The following is a 14,677-nucleotide window of genomic DNA, read 5'->3' as shown; positions in this document are numbered from 1 at the left end:
CCTGTCTCTGTGTCGTCGTTTTGTTCTCGCACTATAACTAACGTCACGCCTCCTAACTCCTAGGTAAGGTCCCTAGATGAAACAATCTAGGGACCTTACTCCTAGGTTTACTGAAACGCCTCCTAGGTTTCCAACGCCCTCTAGATTTTTTTTGCCTGTCGAATGAGCGTGAAACGCCCATCATCTAAGGCGGCGCTACCTACGTAGAGATAAGAATCTTTGTACTTGGCCTTTGAGATTAAAAAATTTAGAGTGTGCAAATTTTGGAGGCTATGCCTTGTATCAATGGGGTTGCCTGTTGAATGAGCGCAAAACGCCTGTCATTTATGGCGGCGTCACTTGCGTAGGGTCAATCAAAATTACGTTTACGCCTTTTCAAAACTTTTCTATGTTTTTTTTGTTGCATACAAACTCTAAGAACGTAAAAACTTATTTGAAGACACCCCTATTTAAGTGGTGCTACCACTATAGTTCAGACGACGGCCGCTTCCCCAGGGACCGCCGATAATCCGGCAGGCAAGGGAAATCTAGGAGGCTGTGACTATACTTCTTGTGTATTCTAGTACACTATACAACAGTGTACTAGACTGTAACTATACTTCTAGCCACCAATAGCCCACCATAGCCATGGCGTGCAGTAGCACTTTAGAGAACTAAAAAAAATAATAAACAAGCAAAAATGGCCACGCGAGGAGCAGCGGAATGAGCAGGTCACGCCGCTAGCCACCCTGCCGCTGCTCTGACATTTGTAATTTTTTCCTCCCTTTCTATGTTTTCAAGTTGTCGAACCTTTTCACAATGCGTTTTACAATATCTAAGTCGTGGCGTACAGCGGAATACCGAACGAGCTCAAAAGTATGCTTATTTACCCGAATGTTCGATCGTTTGCTGCGGCGCACTGTGTGAGCTGACTGTGCAGTGGTTCTGTAAACAAGTGAAACTTTCTTCGGCAAGACTCTGTGGGTTTTGAACTCTCGAAGCGATGCTTGCATTCGCATATGCTTTGGTGCTACTAAGTGTCGCCGCAGGCTGCGCTGCTTTGTACGAGGCAAACTGCAGTGCGCTCCTGATGGGCCAGTACTCCTGCGTTGCCCCGGAGATAGACCCGGCGACGCAGCAGCCCACGACATGCGGGCCGGACAACCTGGCGCGCGTGGTCTGCACCGTGGCCGACGGCATCATCTGCAAGAACGGCACCGGCACAGGCCGAGACACCTTCGAGAAGGCGATCGCGTGCCGCTATACCAACGGCTACTCGTTCGAGACGGCGCTGCTGCTGTCCGTGTTCTTGGGCATGTTCGGCGTGGATCGTTTCTACCTGGGCTACCCGGCCATCGGGCTGGCAAAGTTCTGCACGCTCGGGTTCATGTTCCTCGGACAGCTGGTGGACATTATCCTCATCTCGATGCAGGTCGTTAGACCCGCCGACGGGTCGCACTACGTGATGAGCTACTTCGGCCCCTGCCTGCGATTCCTTGCGGTGGACAACGACACTTACGTATTGCCGCAAGACGATTGGTGATGTAACACAGACAAGCTCGTGTTTGCAGCTTGTGTGAAAATGTGAAACATTTTCTTGCACCCGAAGTCGGTTGTTTAGATGGCCATATTCATAAAGTGCAATGCTGTGCTCACGGACAACCCTAATGTGTCCATCTGCTGGTCGCAACATAAGTGACCGTGCACAGTGATGCAACTGGTCAGCGCAAATGAGCATAATGTGCCACGCATGCCTAGCATAAGTTGTATTGGTACATTATTGACGATTGCTACCACTTGAAAAACAACAGCACGGGCATAAGCAAGAGTTTCACAACTTTGGTTTGGCTGCGTATTCTCATAAGTCAAGGTGCATAGCTTCTGTTAGTGTAATTTGAATCTCTCAACCGATATTTAGTGCAAGGAAACAATGATACATGGGGGCTTCTTCAAAAAACATACAAATTGAGAACATGTAGCAGTAGAAAGGACAATTTGAAATATCACCAGCAATTACGTCAACAGATTCGAAAAACAGTGGCTACTTGCTGTTCAGCTTGAGGGATTTTTAATCATGGACAGTGATATATTGCATTCTTTTCCTATATTATGATAAAAATGGGAAAAATTTATTAATGTCCTGCAGAGGGTGTTGCAACACGCAGCGAGCTGCTCTCACATAGGGACAGAACATCTTGTGTTCTTTCTTGTTTTCATTTAATGTGCGCTGTTAGACAATTACCAACAAACCTAATCTCGGTGCTTGCAAAGCCGAGATAATCACTTGCAGGAGACCTCGCAGGTATGTGAACCTTTTGACATCATGTAGCCCTATTGAAGAAAGTAAAAAGCTAACATTTCCCGGCAAATACACTTGGTATGCGCAAGCTTGTTCACTACACGCAGCAACATTGTATTTTCTAACACTTTTCGTCGGCGTTGAAAGATGAGCTGTGCATGACATTGCAATATGCACCGCCTTCACACTGAAACCAGAGATGCACTACACGCAACTTTATTTATTACTATTTACACGCACTAAATGACCGTTGGGCGAGTAGGTATTCAATTTTCAAGAAGAATGCAGGAATAACGTGGAAAGAAGGGCCACAGCCCAGTTAACTGCTGTACCTTTCTCTCTTCGTCCACATTTTTCTCTTGATAATTACACATCTTGCTGTCTCGTATTTGAGAAACAACTACAGCCAAAGCAGATGATTCTATACATGTCACAGCTCATTGTGTCACTGTCTGAGCATTTGGCTACACCCAAATTGGCCATGCACAAATCCTGCTGTGTGCTTGTGAAAACCACCCCACGCCACTCATAAAACACAGAATTGAGCTCTGAAGTAACACATGGCTAACTGCAGAGCACAATTGTTCAGATGAGAGGGTAGAAGAGTAGCGCTTCACGAGATGTTCTTCATCCCAATCAGAGGCTCTTTTGCGGGAAGGCACTACAGTTGAGCACCTCGCAGAGCTTGAGACAGTTCATCGGCGACTCGTAAAGGCTTCTTGAAGCTGAAACGAAACAGAAACCCATGTGAATCAATCTCCTTGATCGAGTGATGCACGAAAGGGCAAAAACTGTTCCTCTTTATGGTGTTGCTGCCCTCCCTCCGAGTAATCTACTCTCACCGAGCTGCAAACAATGGGTGAACAGATTGAATTTGCGTGCAGGCCACACACTGCTTGAAAGTTAAGCTTCCTCCAAGTGGGACACAGAACATGGAAATGACATTGTGCGAACCTGTGTGCAGTCAACCTGTGTGGATGATATGACTTTGACAGATGTGGGCTTTCTGTACTTACTGTACCCACAAGATATGCCACATTAGGTAAGCTCTGACTTGGGGGTGATGAGTCAGTGTGCCTACATCTCGTGTCAGTAAATGTTGTCATAGAGCCATGACTGTTGTGTCCACGTCACTTGGCCGTCCCTGGCCACTCCCCTCCCGTCTGTGGCAGCAGGAAGTACCAGGTGGCCCTTCTTGTCAGACTCCCAAGGATGGATAATAATAATCAGAGGCAGGATTTTTAGGCACTAAAGAAGTGTGTTTTAGGTGCCAAAGACAAACAAAAACATCATTTTAGGCTCTCGAAATCATATTTTTAGGCACAATAAATTTCTACAAAAATTGAAATATATCAAAACAACGACGTTGGTGACTAGTACCTATAGCAAGAAGCAAAAAAATTATATTTGAGACAGCAGAAAGGTTCCAACGATTGAACATAGGCATGCATTTCCCGTGCGATTCGCAGTATGTGGTCTTTCGTTTTATTGTCTACCATTGTGCATCAAGTGTTCACCATTCAATTAACACTCTCATGGGTCTTTTTCATTTCGTAGTGGCTGGGAAGGGCAGCACAGGAGCAAATAACCGGACCACTTATACCCCAGAAGACAAGCATGCTAGCTCTAATCGCATCGCACCAATTTCTCCCCTATCGGTGAACACCTTAAAGGGCCCCTCACTAGGTTTGAGCATTTCGAGCTGACAAGCGTAATAGTGCACTGGGCACTCCATATAATTCTTGTTAAGATTTGCAAATTTCATGTCGCAAAAAAACGCTCAATTCCTAATGAATGCCACTTGCCCTTCTCACGGGCGTGCGTCCCAAGATCTAGGGAGCGACGTACAGCAAGGAATAGTCCTGTTTTTACGTTTCTCCAATACGTTGACATTGGTGGGCTGACATCGCATACTGTACGCTCTTCATCAGAACCTCGTTAAATGCTTGCTGTATCTATAAAAAGACGAAAAATGTTCCGTCTCCTGATTATATCCTGCATTTTAAACGGTACCTCATTCAGAGTGTTGCATGCAACATTATTATACTTGGCATGTGCAATTTGTGTGTTCTGTTGTGTAGCATGAATGAGGAGTACTTTTATTTAGGCTAGCTGTTTCATATCATTTTGAAAGGAAAGTGCAAAGACAAAGGGAAAAGAAAAACAGCACTCTTTGCCTCAATGTCTTCTCTATGTCTTTCTTTTCCTTGTGTCTTTGCACTGCCCTTTAAAGATCAGTGTATTGAATGAACACCGAGAAAAATAATAAAACACGCAAACGTTAATCTTGGCTTGTAATTATCTTTGTTTTCAATAGCCACGAGATGCTATTCACTAATCGACCCCCATTTATCGTCCGCCTCGGTAGACCAGTCGCTATAGGGTGCTCCGCTGCTGACCCAAATGCCATGGGTTCGATTGTGGCCGCGACGGTCACATCTAGATGGATTCGAAAAAGTAGATGCCCGTGCACTGTGCAATGTCAGTGCACGTTAAAGAACATCAGTTGGTCAAAATTTGCGGATACCTCCGCTACGGCGTCCTTCATATTGATATCGTGGTTTTTTACTACTACTACTACTACTACTACTACTACTACTACTACCACTACTACTACTACTACTACTATACTACTACTATACTACTACTACTACTAGTACTACTACTACTAGTACTACTACTACTACTACTACTACTACTTCAACGCTTAGCTTGTGTTTGGTGCATCGTCTCTGACCGCAGTTTCAGCAGAGCGACGTGGTGTATCGCGGTCACAATACATGATTATTGCCAACCTCTCCTAAAGTACACGCACTGACTGATCCATCTCACAGAAACTGGTAATATAGAACAGAGAGCGCCAAATTGACACAATATCGATGGCGTATGCGCACGAGTAGACTGGGGGACGTCATGCGAGCGTGAACTTGCTTACACACGTTGTTCTTGGTGCGTATGCGTCATGTGATTCTCCAGTCGCGACACCGAAGAAAACAGGGAAGGAATAAGGCTCACGATGACTACATGGGACGAGAGGCAAGGTAATCAAGTTTGCTTCTTCGCATCATGCTGTGGTGTCTTGTAGCATACCAATTTGAAAAATCACCATGGTAGAATGCTTTTAATTGGGCACGAAGAACTTCTAGTTTCTAACTACAGCCTATAGTCACCTAGAGAGAGACGTTTAGAAAGTAAATTACAAACAAAACAAAAGCCACGTGCACATCACATTTTTTACTTGAAGGCGCTGCAGCAGATGGGTTACAATGTCAAAGAAAACATGCCTTCATTGACACAACACATATTGTTCTCTTTATAAGCCATTTCATTCTGTCATGAAACTAACAAAAAACAAATTATTAGAAAAATATATTGGATACGGCATTCTAAAATCCTAATTACCAATGCGCACAGAGGACTGTTAAGCTACATTCATTTTCTAATATCAATTTAGTATGAATGACTTGACATAAGAGCTTTAACTGCAGTTTAATTTGAGGCGATTATAGTAATTCCCATCCTACTTCATTTTTTATATTGTTACAGCTGTCATTTTTTATTAATGGCTTAGGACAAACCTTGAAGCACTGTTATGTATTTTTTAATGTTTGTCACTTAAAGACATATGACAAGGGATCTCAAATGGAACAAGCATATTCAAGCATCGGTGAATGTATGCCAAACACAACGTTAATTGTAAACATGCTGGCGCCTGTCTCAGGCTTCGCTGTATAAAGTATAAACGATTTGGTGACCTTTGCCACCACTGAATCAACAAGAGCATTCCATGAGTGGTCCTCCATGGTTTTTCATTCGTTCTCCAGCTACCCGTGGCTGCCCAGAAAAACCTGCTCTTCCTTTGGCCTCCTAACACCCAGGTTTTCAGGGGGGTTCTTCAGTTCCTTTTGGGCACTGGACAGCTATCTGTAGAAGGTGCTCGCCACGTCCTCGTTCATAGACGTCACTTTTATTTTCTTACTCCATCTTGAGTTTTCTTTCCTCCTTCCCCTGCAGACACTGAGACATTCTTCCACTTAGGTCTGCAGAAATGGCGTCTTTTGAACTCCTCTTCCAATAGCTGGCAGCATGTCAGCTTTGTCTTCGTTGAACCTTATAGTATTTGGAAATATCAATGCTGCCGTTTTTACATGAATAACGGTTCCACACCATGCTCGCAAACAAAATCAGGGCTTGAATAGCGCTCATATATGCACTCATTTGGAAAATAGGCATTTATAGGCACTTATAGGCATTTAAGCACAAACACCTAAAATAGGCATTTATAGGTACTATAAAAACACCATAAAAGCCCTTCTTGACCTCTAGTTCATGCTCATACATCAAAATGGCGCGATAGGAACGCAAGGAACAAAATAGACATTTACCTATAATCCAGTCTCTAATAATAATACCTGGAGTTATACATCTCAAAACTGTCATACGATTATGAAAGACACTGTAGCAATGGGCTCCAGAAATCGCACAGTAGATGGGCCTCTACAACATTGAAATGTGACAGCTACGGATCAATTTTAGTGTCGGCAGCAGAGACTCCAAGGATAGAGTGGCCAGCCAGTTGACCTCAGTCATCTTTCCCGTGTTGCGTTAGACAACATGTTGTCCACTTAGCTTGCACAACACACAGGAAGTGTGTCATTGACAGCCATTATGGGTCGTACACAGAATTGATAAACTTGACGTAAACACATGTGAGTAAGGAATGTGAAAATGATGAGAGCCGAGAAACCTTTTCCATCATGGACTTTTTGTGAAGGAACACTTTCAAGGAAGGCTTCTTTTTGCTTGGTATTCTAGCTCCTTGTACGATTTTCAGTTGCATTGATCTTGCCCTAACAGCAGTGATGCAGTGCAGGTCCTCGTGATAATATCAAGAAAAGCATAGTAACAATGGTTTGCAAAGATTTTCTGCTGTGGTTTATCATCACACTGTCACTAGCAGATTTAGCGCACATTTTTACACATTCCTCACCAGACATGTGGCTAGTAGAAACATTCCAAAGCACCCTAAACCTTTAGGGCATGTCGATTCCAAGCACCTTTATCTAACCTGTAGGTTGCGCAATGACCAAAGCACTTGACAACTGCACCATCGCTCGGCTTCATTTCTTTGCAGACTACCTTCTGCAGTTTGTGCAAAGGAGCCAACCATGATCACAAGTGTCTGTGTGACAGTCATATTAGTGGTTTTTATGAGTACAAGTGCACTCACTAAAGAGAAACTGACTCATAGCTTTGTGCCTCACCACAGGTGAAATGGCAGTTGTGCTGCTAGTAAAAACAGCTATAGCAGTAGCATGAATCGAAAATGAAGTGTACAGCTTTGTAGATAGTCAGCTCAAAAGAAAAGGACATTTGGCATGGCCATTCTTAGTAATTTCAATACATGGCACACACACCTTTCCTCAGTCTGTCGCACAAGCACTGTTAGAATGATGGTCACAAAATGACTGCCACTGGGGAAAACAACACGGCTGGCACGACAAGCAAGTTTTCCAGCATTCCTGGCAGTCGTGCCGCCTAGGCCAAGACAAGCGAGAACACTATATGCGTCGTACACATTGTTGCAGCTTTTGTCAAATGCAGAACAATCTAATCCTCGATCATCCATTGAAAAAATCAGACGATTAACACGTTGTGAATGGTGAAAATTGCAGCTTTTACATTGCTCTTACGCAAAATAAGTGTTGCCATAACTGTAAAGAATAATTAGACCAGGTTCAAGAGGGAGACGTTGGCTCAATCATGGACCGAATGTCAAGATGGTGAGGGGAGAGCTGCTATAAATTAAAATATGTCTTGCACGTTTCTAGTGAAATACTTTATTTATAAAGAATTTCATAAACAACATTAGATATGCATTGACTGTACTCATTCTAGTGGTTCTTTGTACACAAACAAGGTTCATTTTAAAGGGAGAAAAAAAAAAAACGGGAGAAGGAATTTGCTCGGTCAATGGTGCTTATTTCAGATCTTCCCAAAAAAATAGGGGGGGGGGGGTCATTCATAAAAAAAAGCGCTTATGTAGCAGGCACTTCATTGTTTTCTTGATATTTAATTTCTAGCATTAAGTCAATTTAACCATTCTGTCATTACCGAGCTTTTACTTTATCCATCAAATACCCATGCAGCAAGCACAAAGGCAAATCTCCGAGAACTGAGCAAAAAGGTGACTAAGCATTGGAGGCAGCACACTCATGCGACAAATGGTGTAAGACGTGTGAGCAGCACATGTTTCCGTGCCTTCAAATGTAATGCATGTGCAAAAAAACTCAAGGGATCTTGAGACCTACAGCGGCGATTTTTCAGCAAGTCCATTGGCTGCATGGGGCGGCGTACGCAGAAAGAAGGATGAATTGTTGGATAAGTTGGCGTGACATGCTAGCAGCAAAGACAAGGCACCCTGGTGATCTAATGAGAAAGAAGCAGTGCAGGGCAAAAAGTGCACACCTGGAATTTCTCCTGACATCCAAGACCCAAGCTGCAATGTGACATTTGCAGGAGGAGCAGAAGAAACAAAGCAAAGTATGAACAGCCAGAAATGAAATAGTCTTCAGTGGTATGTGACCGACTGAAACTAGTTTAGCATAGCTCCAGCAGAGGCCAACTAACTGCTTCCTACTTAATGAAAACCAGCACATAATGAGACTGAGTTGGTACACTATGAGCACACAAAGACAGGAAGAAAAGACAAGAAGCGCTCTGTGTTTTCTTGTCTTTGTGCACTTACTGTCCTCTTTTGTAGAGGATGTGAAGCAGACGAAAGGACAGCCCGTAGAGACCGAACATGAAACCTTCACATCCGAAGGCATATATGCGGACTTTCGTAAAATACCGGTTGCGAATACAGTAGACTCGCGATAATTCGTTCAGTTTTTTGGTTGGCCCTCTATTATTTCAATGTAAGCTTGCTCATTCAAACTCCATCAGTTGGTTAGTTCATACTTTTTACAGTTTCATACCAGAAAATATCTGCTGCTTTCCCACTACTATTTAAAAATGAGCGGGCTTATATAATCCTAACAGTGTAAAAATGAAAAATAAGCACCTCAGGTCTTTAAGAAAAAGGCCTTGCTAGTAAGCGAATGTTTGAGACAAAGTGCATGCATGGTAAAGCGTGATGCTTCTCAACTGGTATAAAGAGCTTTGTGCTGAACAGTTGGCTATTCACAATTTCTTTGAAAAGTCTGAACAGCAGTAAATGGCCAATAAACTTGTGGACCTTGCACCTCTGCTTTCTGTTCATTGTGTGCAGTTTAAACATACTTATTTTTAAATGAGATAAAATGAACGCCTAATCATAATTTGTGGTTTTTGTACGTGCGCCTGCACTTCCTCTTGCTCAGTGCATCAAAAAAATGTGACTGCTTGTTTGTTTGCATGTATGTATGACATGCGAGCTCAACAAAATTTCTGGCTGCATCTGCGCAGCCAACCTCCCATTGTGTTTTTTACGTTCTTTGCATGTTCGCATAGTCGGTCGTTGATGCTTTGCCAACTGAAAAACAGTTACATACTAAAGGTATCCGGTTTAAAATGCCCTCAGTACTCTTTGCATAAAAGGCTATCAGTTTCTTGATGCCTGCTTCATTTGGTCGAGTGCTTTAGTTGGCTATTCTACACCTTTGCAAGTTTTTGTAATGCCAAACAAGAAAACCTAAGTTTGTTGCAATCCTCTGCGCATACAAATAGTTGCTCAATTTAAAAAGAAAAAGATCACTCAGAGACCTGATCTTTGTGTCACGTTTTCGGCACCACGAAAAGTTGTAAAAGAACATAAAACAACAAAAAAGACAGTGTGAAAGGAATGTGAAAAGGACAACCAGTAGGCTTGTGCGAATATTCAAATGCTTCGAATATTCGAGCTGTTATGGCGTTTATTAGCCGGCACACAGCGAGTATACACAATGGCGTCAGTAACGGCCAAGCACGGACTCTCCGCGCGAGCGGCGCTCTTTTTGGGTAGACCCACTAGAAAGCACTTGAGAGTTCGACCCATTTCAGTGTTCGGCGGCTTCTCTACATTTACCCCGGGGTCAAAGAGGGAGCCGCCTGGCGACCTAACAGCTTGTCACTACGAGCGGGTCATAGTAAGCCTTCAGGCGCTCCACGTTGACTGTGTCGCGCCCACGGCGGCGCATGTCCGAAGATGGTTCAATTAGCTCGATAAGATAGTTGACTGGAGATGTGCGCTCGATCACACGGTAGGGACTTTCATATTTCAGGAGTAGTTTGGAAGAAAGGCCAGCTACAGAGGTCGGGATTGAGAGCCATACAAGGGAACCAGGAAGTAACGTGGGCTCAGAAGTGGCGGAGCCATCACAAATACTCTTCTGCCACTCTTGCTCATGCGTCGTAAAAGTCTTGGCAAGCTCGCGACACTCTTCAGTAAGCCTGGCGGTCTCGGAAATAGGTGCACACTCAGATAGATCCGGCGTGTACGGGAGTATCGCTTCGATGGTGTGTGACGGGTGCCTTCCGTACAGTAAGAAGAAAAGTGAAAAACCAGTCGTGCTCTGAGGGGCGGTGTTGTAGGCGTAGGTGACGAAGGGCAGTATAGTATCCCAATTCGTGTGGTTGGCGGCGACGTACATCGACAGCATGTCGCCGAGGGTGCGGTTAAAGCGTTCGGTCAGACCATTCATCTGCGGGTGGTAAGCAGTAGCTTTGCGGTGGACAGAATGGCACTTAGTGAGAATGGCGTCGACGACTTCTGACAAGAAGACACGGCCTCGATCGCTGAGAAGCTCCTGGGGTGGACCGTGGCGCAGTATGAATCGATGCAGTAGGAAAAACGCAACATCACGCGCAGTAGCCGCAGGGAGAGCGGCGTTTTCGGCGTATTGCATTAAACGATCTACGGCGACGATGGCCCAGCGGTTGCCAGTGGACGTCAGAGGGAGTGGTCCATACAAATCGATACCTATGCACCCAAACGGACGGTCAGGGCAAGGTAATGGTTGCAGACCGGCTGGTGACATGTGTGCGGACGGTTTGCGGCGTTGGCAAGCAAGACAGGAGAAAACGAACTGCTGGACGTAGCGGTACATCTTGCGCCAGAAGTAGCGTTGTCTAATGCGATGGTAGGTTTTGAATAACCCAGAGTGCGCGCATTGTGGATCAGAATGGAAGGATTCACATATCTCTGACCGCAGACTGCGGGGTATCACAAGTAGCCACTGCCGGCCATCGGCGTCGTAATTGCGTCGGTGTAGGAGGCCGTCACGAATGGCGAAATGGTGAGCTCGAAGACGCAAGGCACGCGTGGATGGCGTTGAGGACGGATCAAAGAGCAAGTGGATCAGTTGGGCGATCCAATTATCCTTTTGCTGTTCGGTAGCGATGATGTCAACATCAATGGCAGAAACAGCAACCGAGGATACTGAGCAGAGCACGTCAGCTTCAGGCAGAGGTGAGCGCGAGAGGGCGTCGGCGTCAGCATGCTGCCGTCCGTTGCGGTAGAGCACGCGGATGTCGTAGTCTTGTAAGCGAAGAGCCCTACGTGCGAGGCGGCCTGAGGGATCCTTCAATGATGACAGCCAGCATAGTGCATGATGGTCGGTGAGGACATCGAATGGGCGACCATACTGTCACGGGGTCGTGACGTGCCAAAGACAGAAAACTTCGTGTTGGGATTTAACTGTTTATTTGGGCGAACCTGTTCCCGGTAAAGGGAAAGTCTAATTACAGCAGCAGTCTTGCACAGATAGCAGTCTCGGACTGATAGCGGCGAACGCAGCGTCGGCCTTCGATCAACAACTGACAAGCGGCGAAGCGCGTCGGCATTTATACTCCCGCCGTCGAATGTTCTAGCGCTATCGCTGGCGGCGGCGTACGTTCCAGAACAATCTGTACCATTCGCACAGTGGGCGTGATCTTATCGGAATGATCTACTACAGTCCAGAACCCTCTCGAAAACTGCAGGCGCGGTTTGCGCTGAGAATCGTGTGGTGTTTGGGACGATAACAAGAACTTGGGAAACGGAACGCGGCATTGCCCCCCTCTGAAAAAGGCATCGTCTCGATGCTTTAACTGAAGATGAAGGTACAATAACAATGCAAGAAAGTACAACGAATAAATTACGATACAACAATAATACAAAAAAAAAAACACTGTTTCAGTTTGTTAACGCGCATGAAACGGCTTGAGGCGTGCGACATGGACGACTTCAGGTCGCGATCGGCGTCGTTGAGAGTTCGTGATGCCGTCGGGGACAACCTCGTAATCAAGTGGGCCGAGGCGTCGAACCACCCTGTACGGTCCGAAGTACCGTCGCAGAAGCTTTTCACTTAGTCCACGTCGGCGTATCGGCGTCCACACCCAAACACGTTCACCGGGCTGGTATTCCACGAAGCGTCGTCGAAGGTTGTAACGGTGGCTGTCGGTCGTCTGTTGATTCTTGATACGGAGCCGCGCAAGTTGTCGGGCTTCTTCGGCGCGATGAAGGTACTCGCTCACATCGAGGCTTTCTTCGTCGGTGACGTTGGGTAACATGGAATCGAGCGTCGTTGTCGGGCTCCTTCCGTAGACCAATTTGTATGGAGATGTCTGCGTCGTCTCCTGCACCGCCGTGTTGTATGCGAAGGTCACATACGGAAGAATGGCGTCCCACGTCTTGTGTTCGACATCGACGTACATTAACAGCATGTCGGCGATCGTCTTGTTAAGCCGCTCGGTGAGGCCGTTGGTCTGTGGGTGGTACGCTGTCGTCCGGCGGTGGTTTGTTTGGCTGTATGCCAAGATCGCTTGAGTTAAGTCGGCAGTGAATGCCGTTCCTCTGTCGGTGATAAGGACCTCCGGGGCGCCGTGACGTAGGACGATATTTTCGACGAAGAACTTGGCTACCTCGGATGCACTGCCTTTTGGCCGGGCTTTTGTCTCGGCGTAGCGGGTGAGGTAGTCGGTAGCTACCACGATCCACTTGTTTCCGAAAGCTGACGTCGGGAACGGCCCCAGTAGGTCCATACCAATCTGCTGGAAAGGTCGGCAAGGTGGATCTATTGGCTGCAGAAGTCCCGCTGGCCTTGTCGGCGGTGTCTTGCGTCGCTGACAGTCCCGGCATGTCCTCACATAACGAGTGACGTCGGTGGTAAGACGCGGCCAGTAGTACCTTTCTTGTATCCTCGCGAGCGTGCGAGAAACACCGAGGTGCCCTGCCGTCGGATCGTCGTGCAGGGCCTGCAGCAGTTCTGGTCGCAGAGCTGAAGGCACCACAAGGAGGTACTTAGCCCGAAGCGGTGAAAAGTTTTTATTTTGTAGAAGACCGTTTCGTAGAAAAAACGACGCAAGTGCGCGCTTGAATACCTTCGGGACTTCGGCGGTCCTGCCTTCGAGGTATTCTATTAGGGCCTTAAGTTCCGGGTCGGCCCGCTGTCGTTCAGCGAAGTCGTCGGTAGTGATCGTTCCCAAGAAGTAGTCGTCATCCGGGTCGTCGGGTAGCGGTTGGTCGACAGGCGCACGAGAGAGACAGTCGGCGTCGGAGTGTTTTTTGCCGGACTTGTAAATGACAGTAATGTCATATTCTTGAAGTCTCAGGCTCCATCGTGCGAGGCGACCTGAAGGGTCCTTGAAAGTGGCTAGCCAACACAAGGCGTGGTGGTCGCTCACAACTTTGAAGGGCCTGCCGTAGAGGTATGGGCGAAATTTCGACGTAGCCCAGATGATGGCGAGGCACTCCTTTTCTGTTGTGGAATAATTTGCTTCTGCTTTGGATAGCGATCGGCTGGCGTAACTAATAACCCTTTCAAGTCTGTCAGCCCTCTGCACAAGAACGGCGCCAAGACCTACGCTGCTTGCGTCAGTATGTATTTCTGTCTCGGCGAATTCGTCGAAATGGGCAAGTATCGGAGGCGTCTGGAGGCGATGTTTAAGCTCCTGGAAAGCGTGTTCCTGTGGCGTTTCCCACTTGAACTCCACGTCGGCCTTGGTAAGGTTAGTGAGAGGATCGGCGATGCGGGCGAAGTTTTTCACGAACCGCCTATAATAGGCGCACAGGCCCAGAAATCGGCGCACGGCTTTCTTGTCAGTGGGCGGCGGGAAGTCGGCGATGGCGGCTGTTTTCCGTGGATCAGGACGAACTCCAGACTTGCTGATAACGTGCCCCAGAAACAAGAGCTCTTCATACGCAAATCTGCACTTTTCTGGCTTCAGTATGAGTCCTGAAGTCTTGATGGCTTGAAGTACAGCTTCAAGGCGCCGAAGATGCTCGTCGAAACTCGAGGAAAACACGACGACGTCGTCCAAGTACACAAGGCAAGTCTGCCACTTCAATCCTGCCAGTACTGTATCCATAACGCGTTGAAAAGTTGCAGGCGCTGAGCAAAGCCCGAAGGGCATCACCTTAAACTCGAAGAGGCCGTCCGGTGTTATAAACGCCGTCTT

At 46.5% G+C, this 14,677-nt stretch overlaps 2 protein-coding genes across 5 annotated transcripts in view; one reads left to right on the top strand and one right to left on the bottom strand.

Moving 5' to 3' along the window:
* The first annotated feature begins 528 nt into the window (after nt 1-528).
* Nucleotides 529-1,641, top strand: bisc (TM2 domain-containing protein 1 biscotti). Its single transcript, XM_075872986.1, has one exon. The coding sequence runs from the start codon at nt 983-985 to the stop codon at nt 1,520-1,522; it is 540 nt and encodes a 179-aa protein (XP_075729101.1). The 5' UTR covers nt 529-982; the 3' UTR covers nt 1,523-1,641.
* An 837-nt stretch (nt 1,642-2,478) lies between these two features.
* Nucleotides 2,479-14,677, bottom strand: part of Grip163 (gamma-tubulin complex component 6) — a 212,119-nt gene continuing 199,920 nt past the window's right edge. For all 4 annotated transcript variants that reach the window (XM_075872979.1, XM_075872981.1, XM_075872980.1 and 1 more), the window contains one exon: nt 2,479-3,003. In XM_075872979.1, the coding sequence (XP_075729094.1) occupies nt 2,915-3,003 (89 nt within the window). In that variant the 3' untranslated portion in view covers nt 2,479-2,914. The remainder of the gene's footprint in view (nt 3,004-14,677) is intronic.

The sequence above is a fragment of the Rhipicephalus microplus genome, chromosome 9 (assembly GCF_043290135.1).
Source record: "Rhipicephalus microplus isolate Deutch F79 chromosome 9, USDA_Rmic, whole genome shotgun sequence".
Classification (NCBI taxonomy): Eukaryota; Metazoa; Arthropoda; class Arachnida; order Ixodida; family Ixodidae; genus Rhipicephalus; species Rhipicephalus microplus.
The sequence above is the reverse complement of the archived record's forward strand: the minus strand, read 5'-3'. Positions and strand labels throughout refer to the sequence as shown.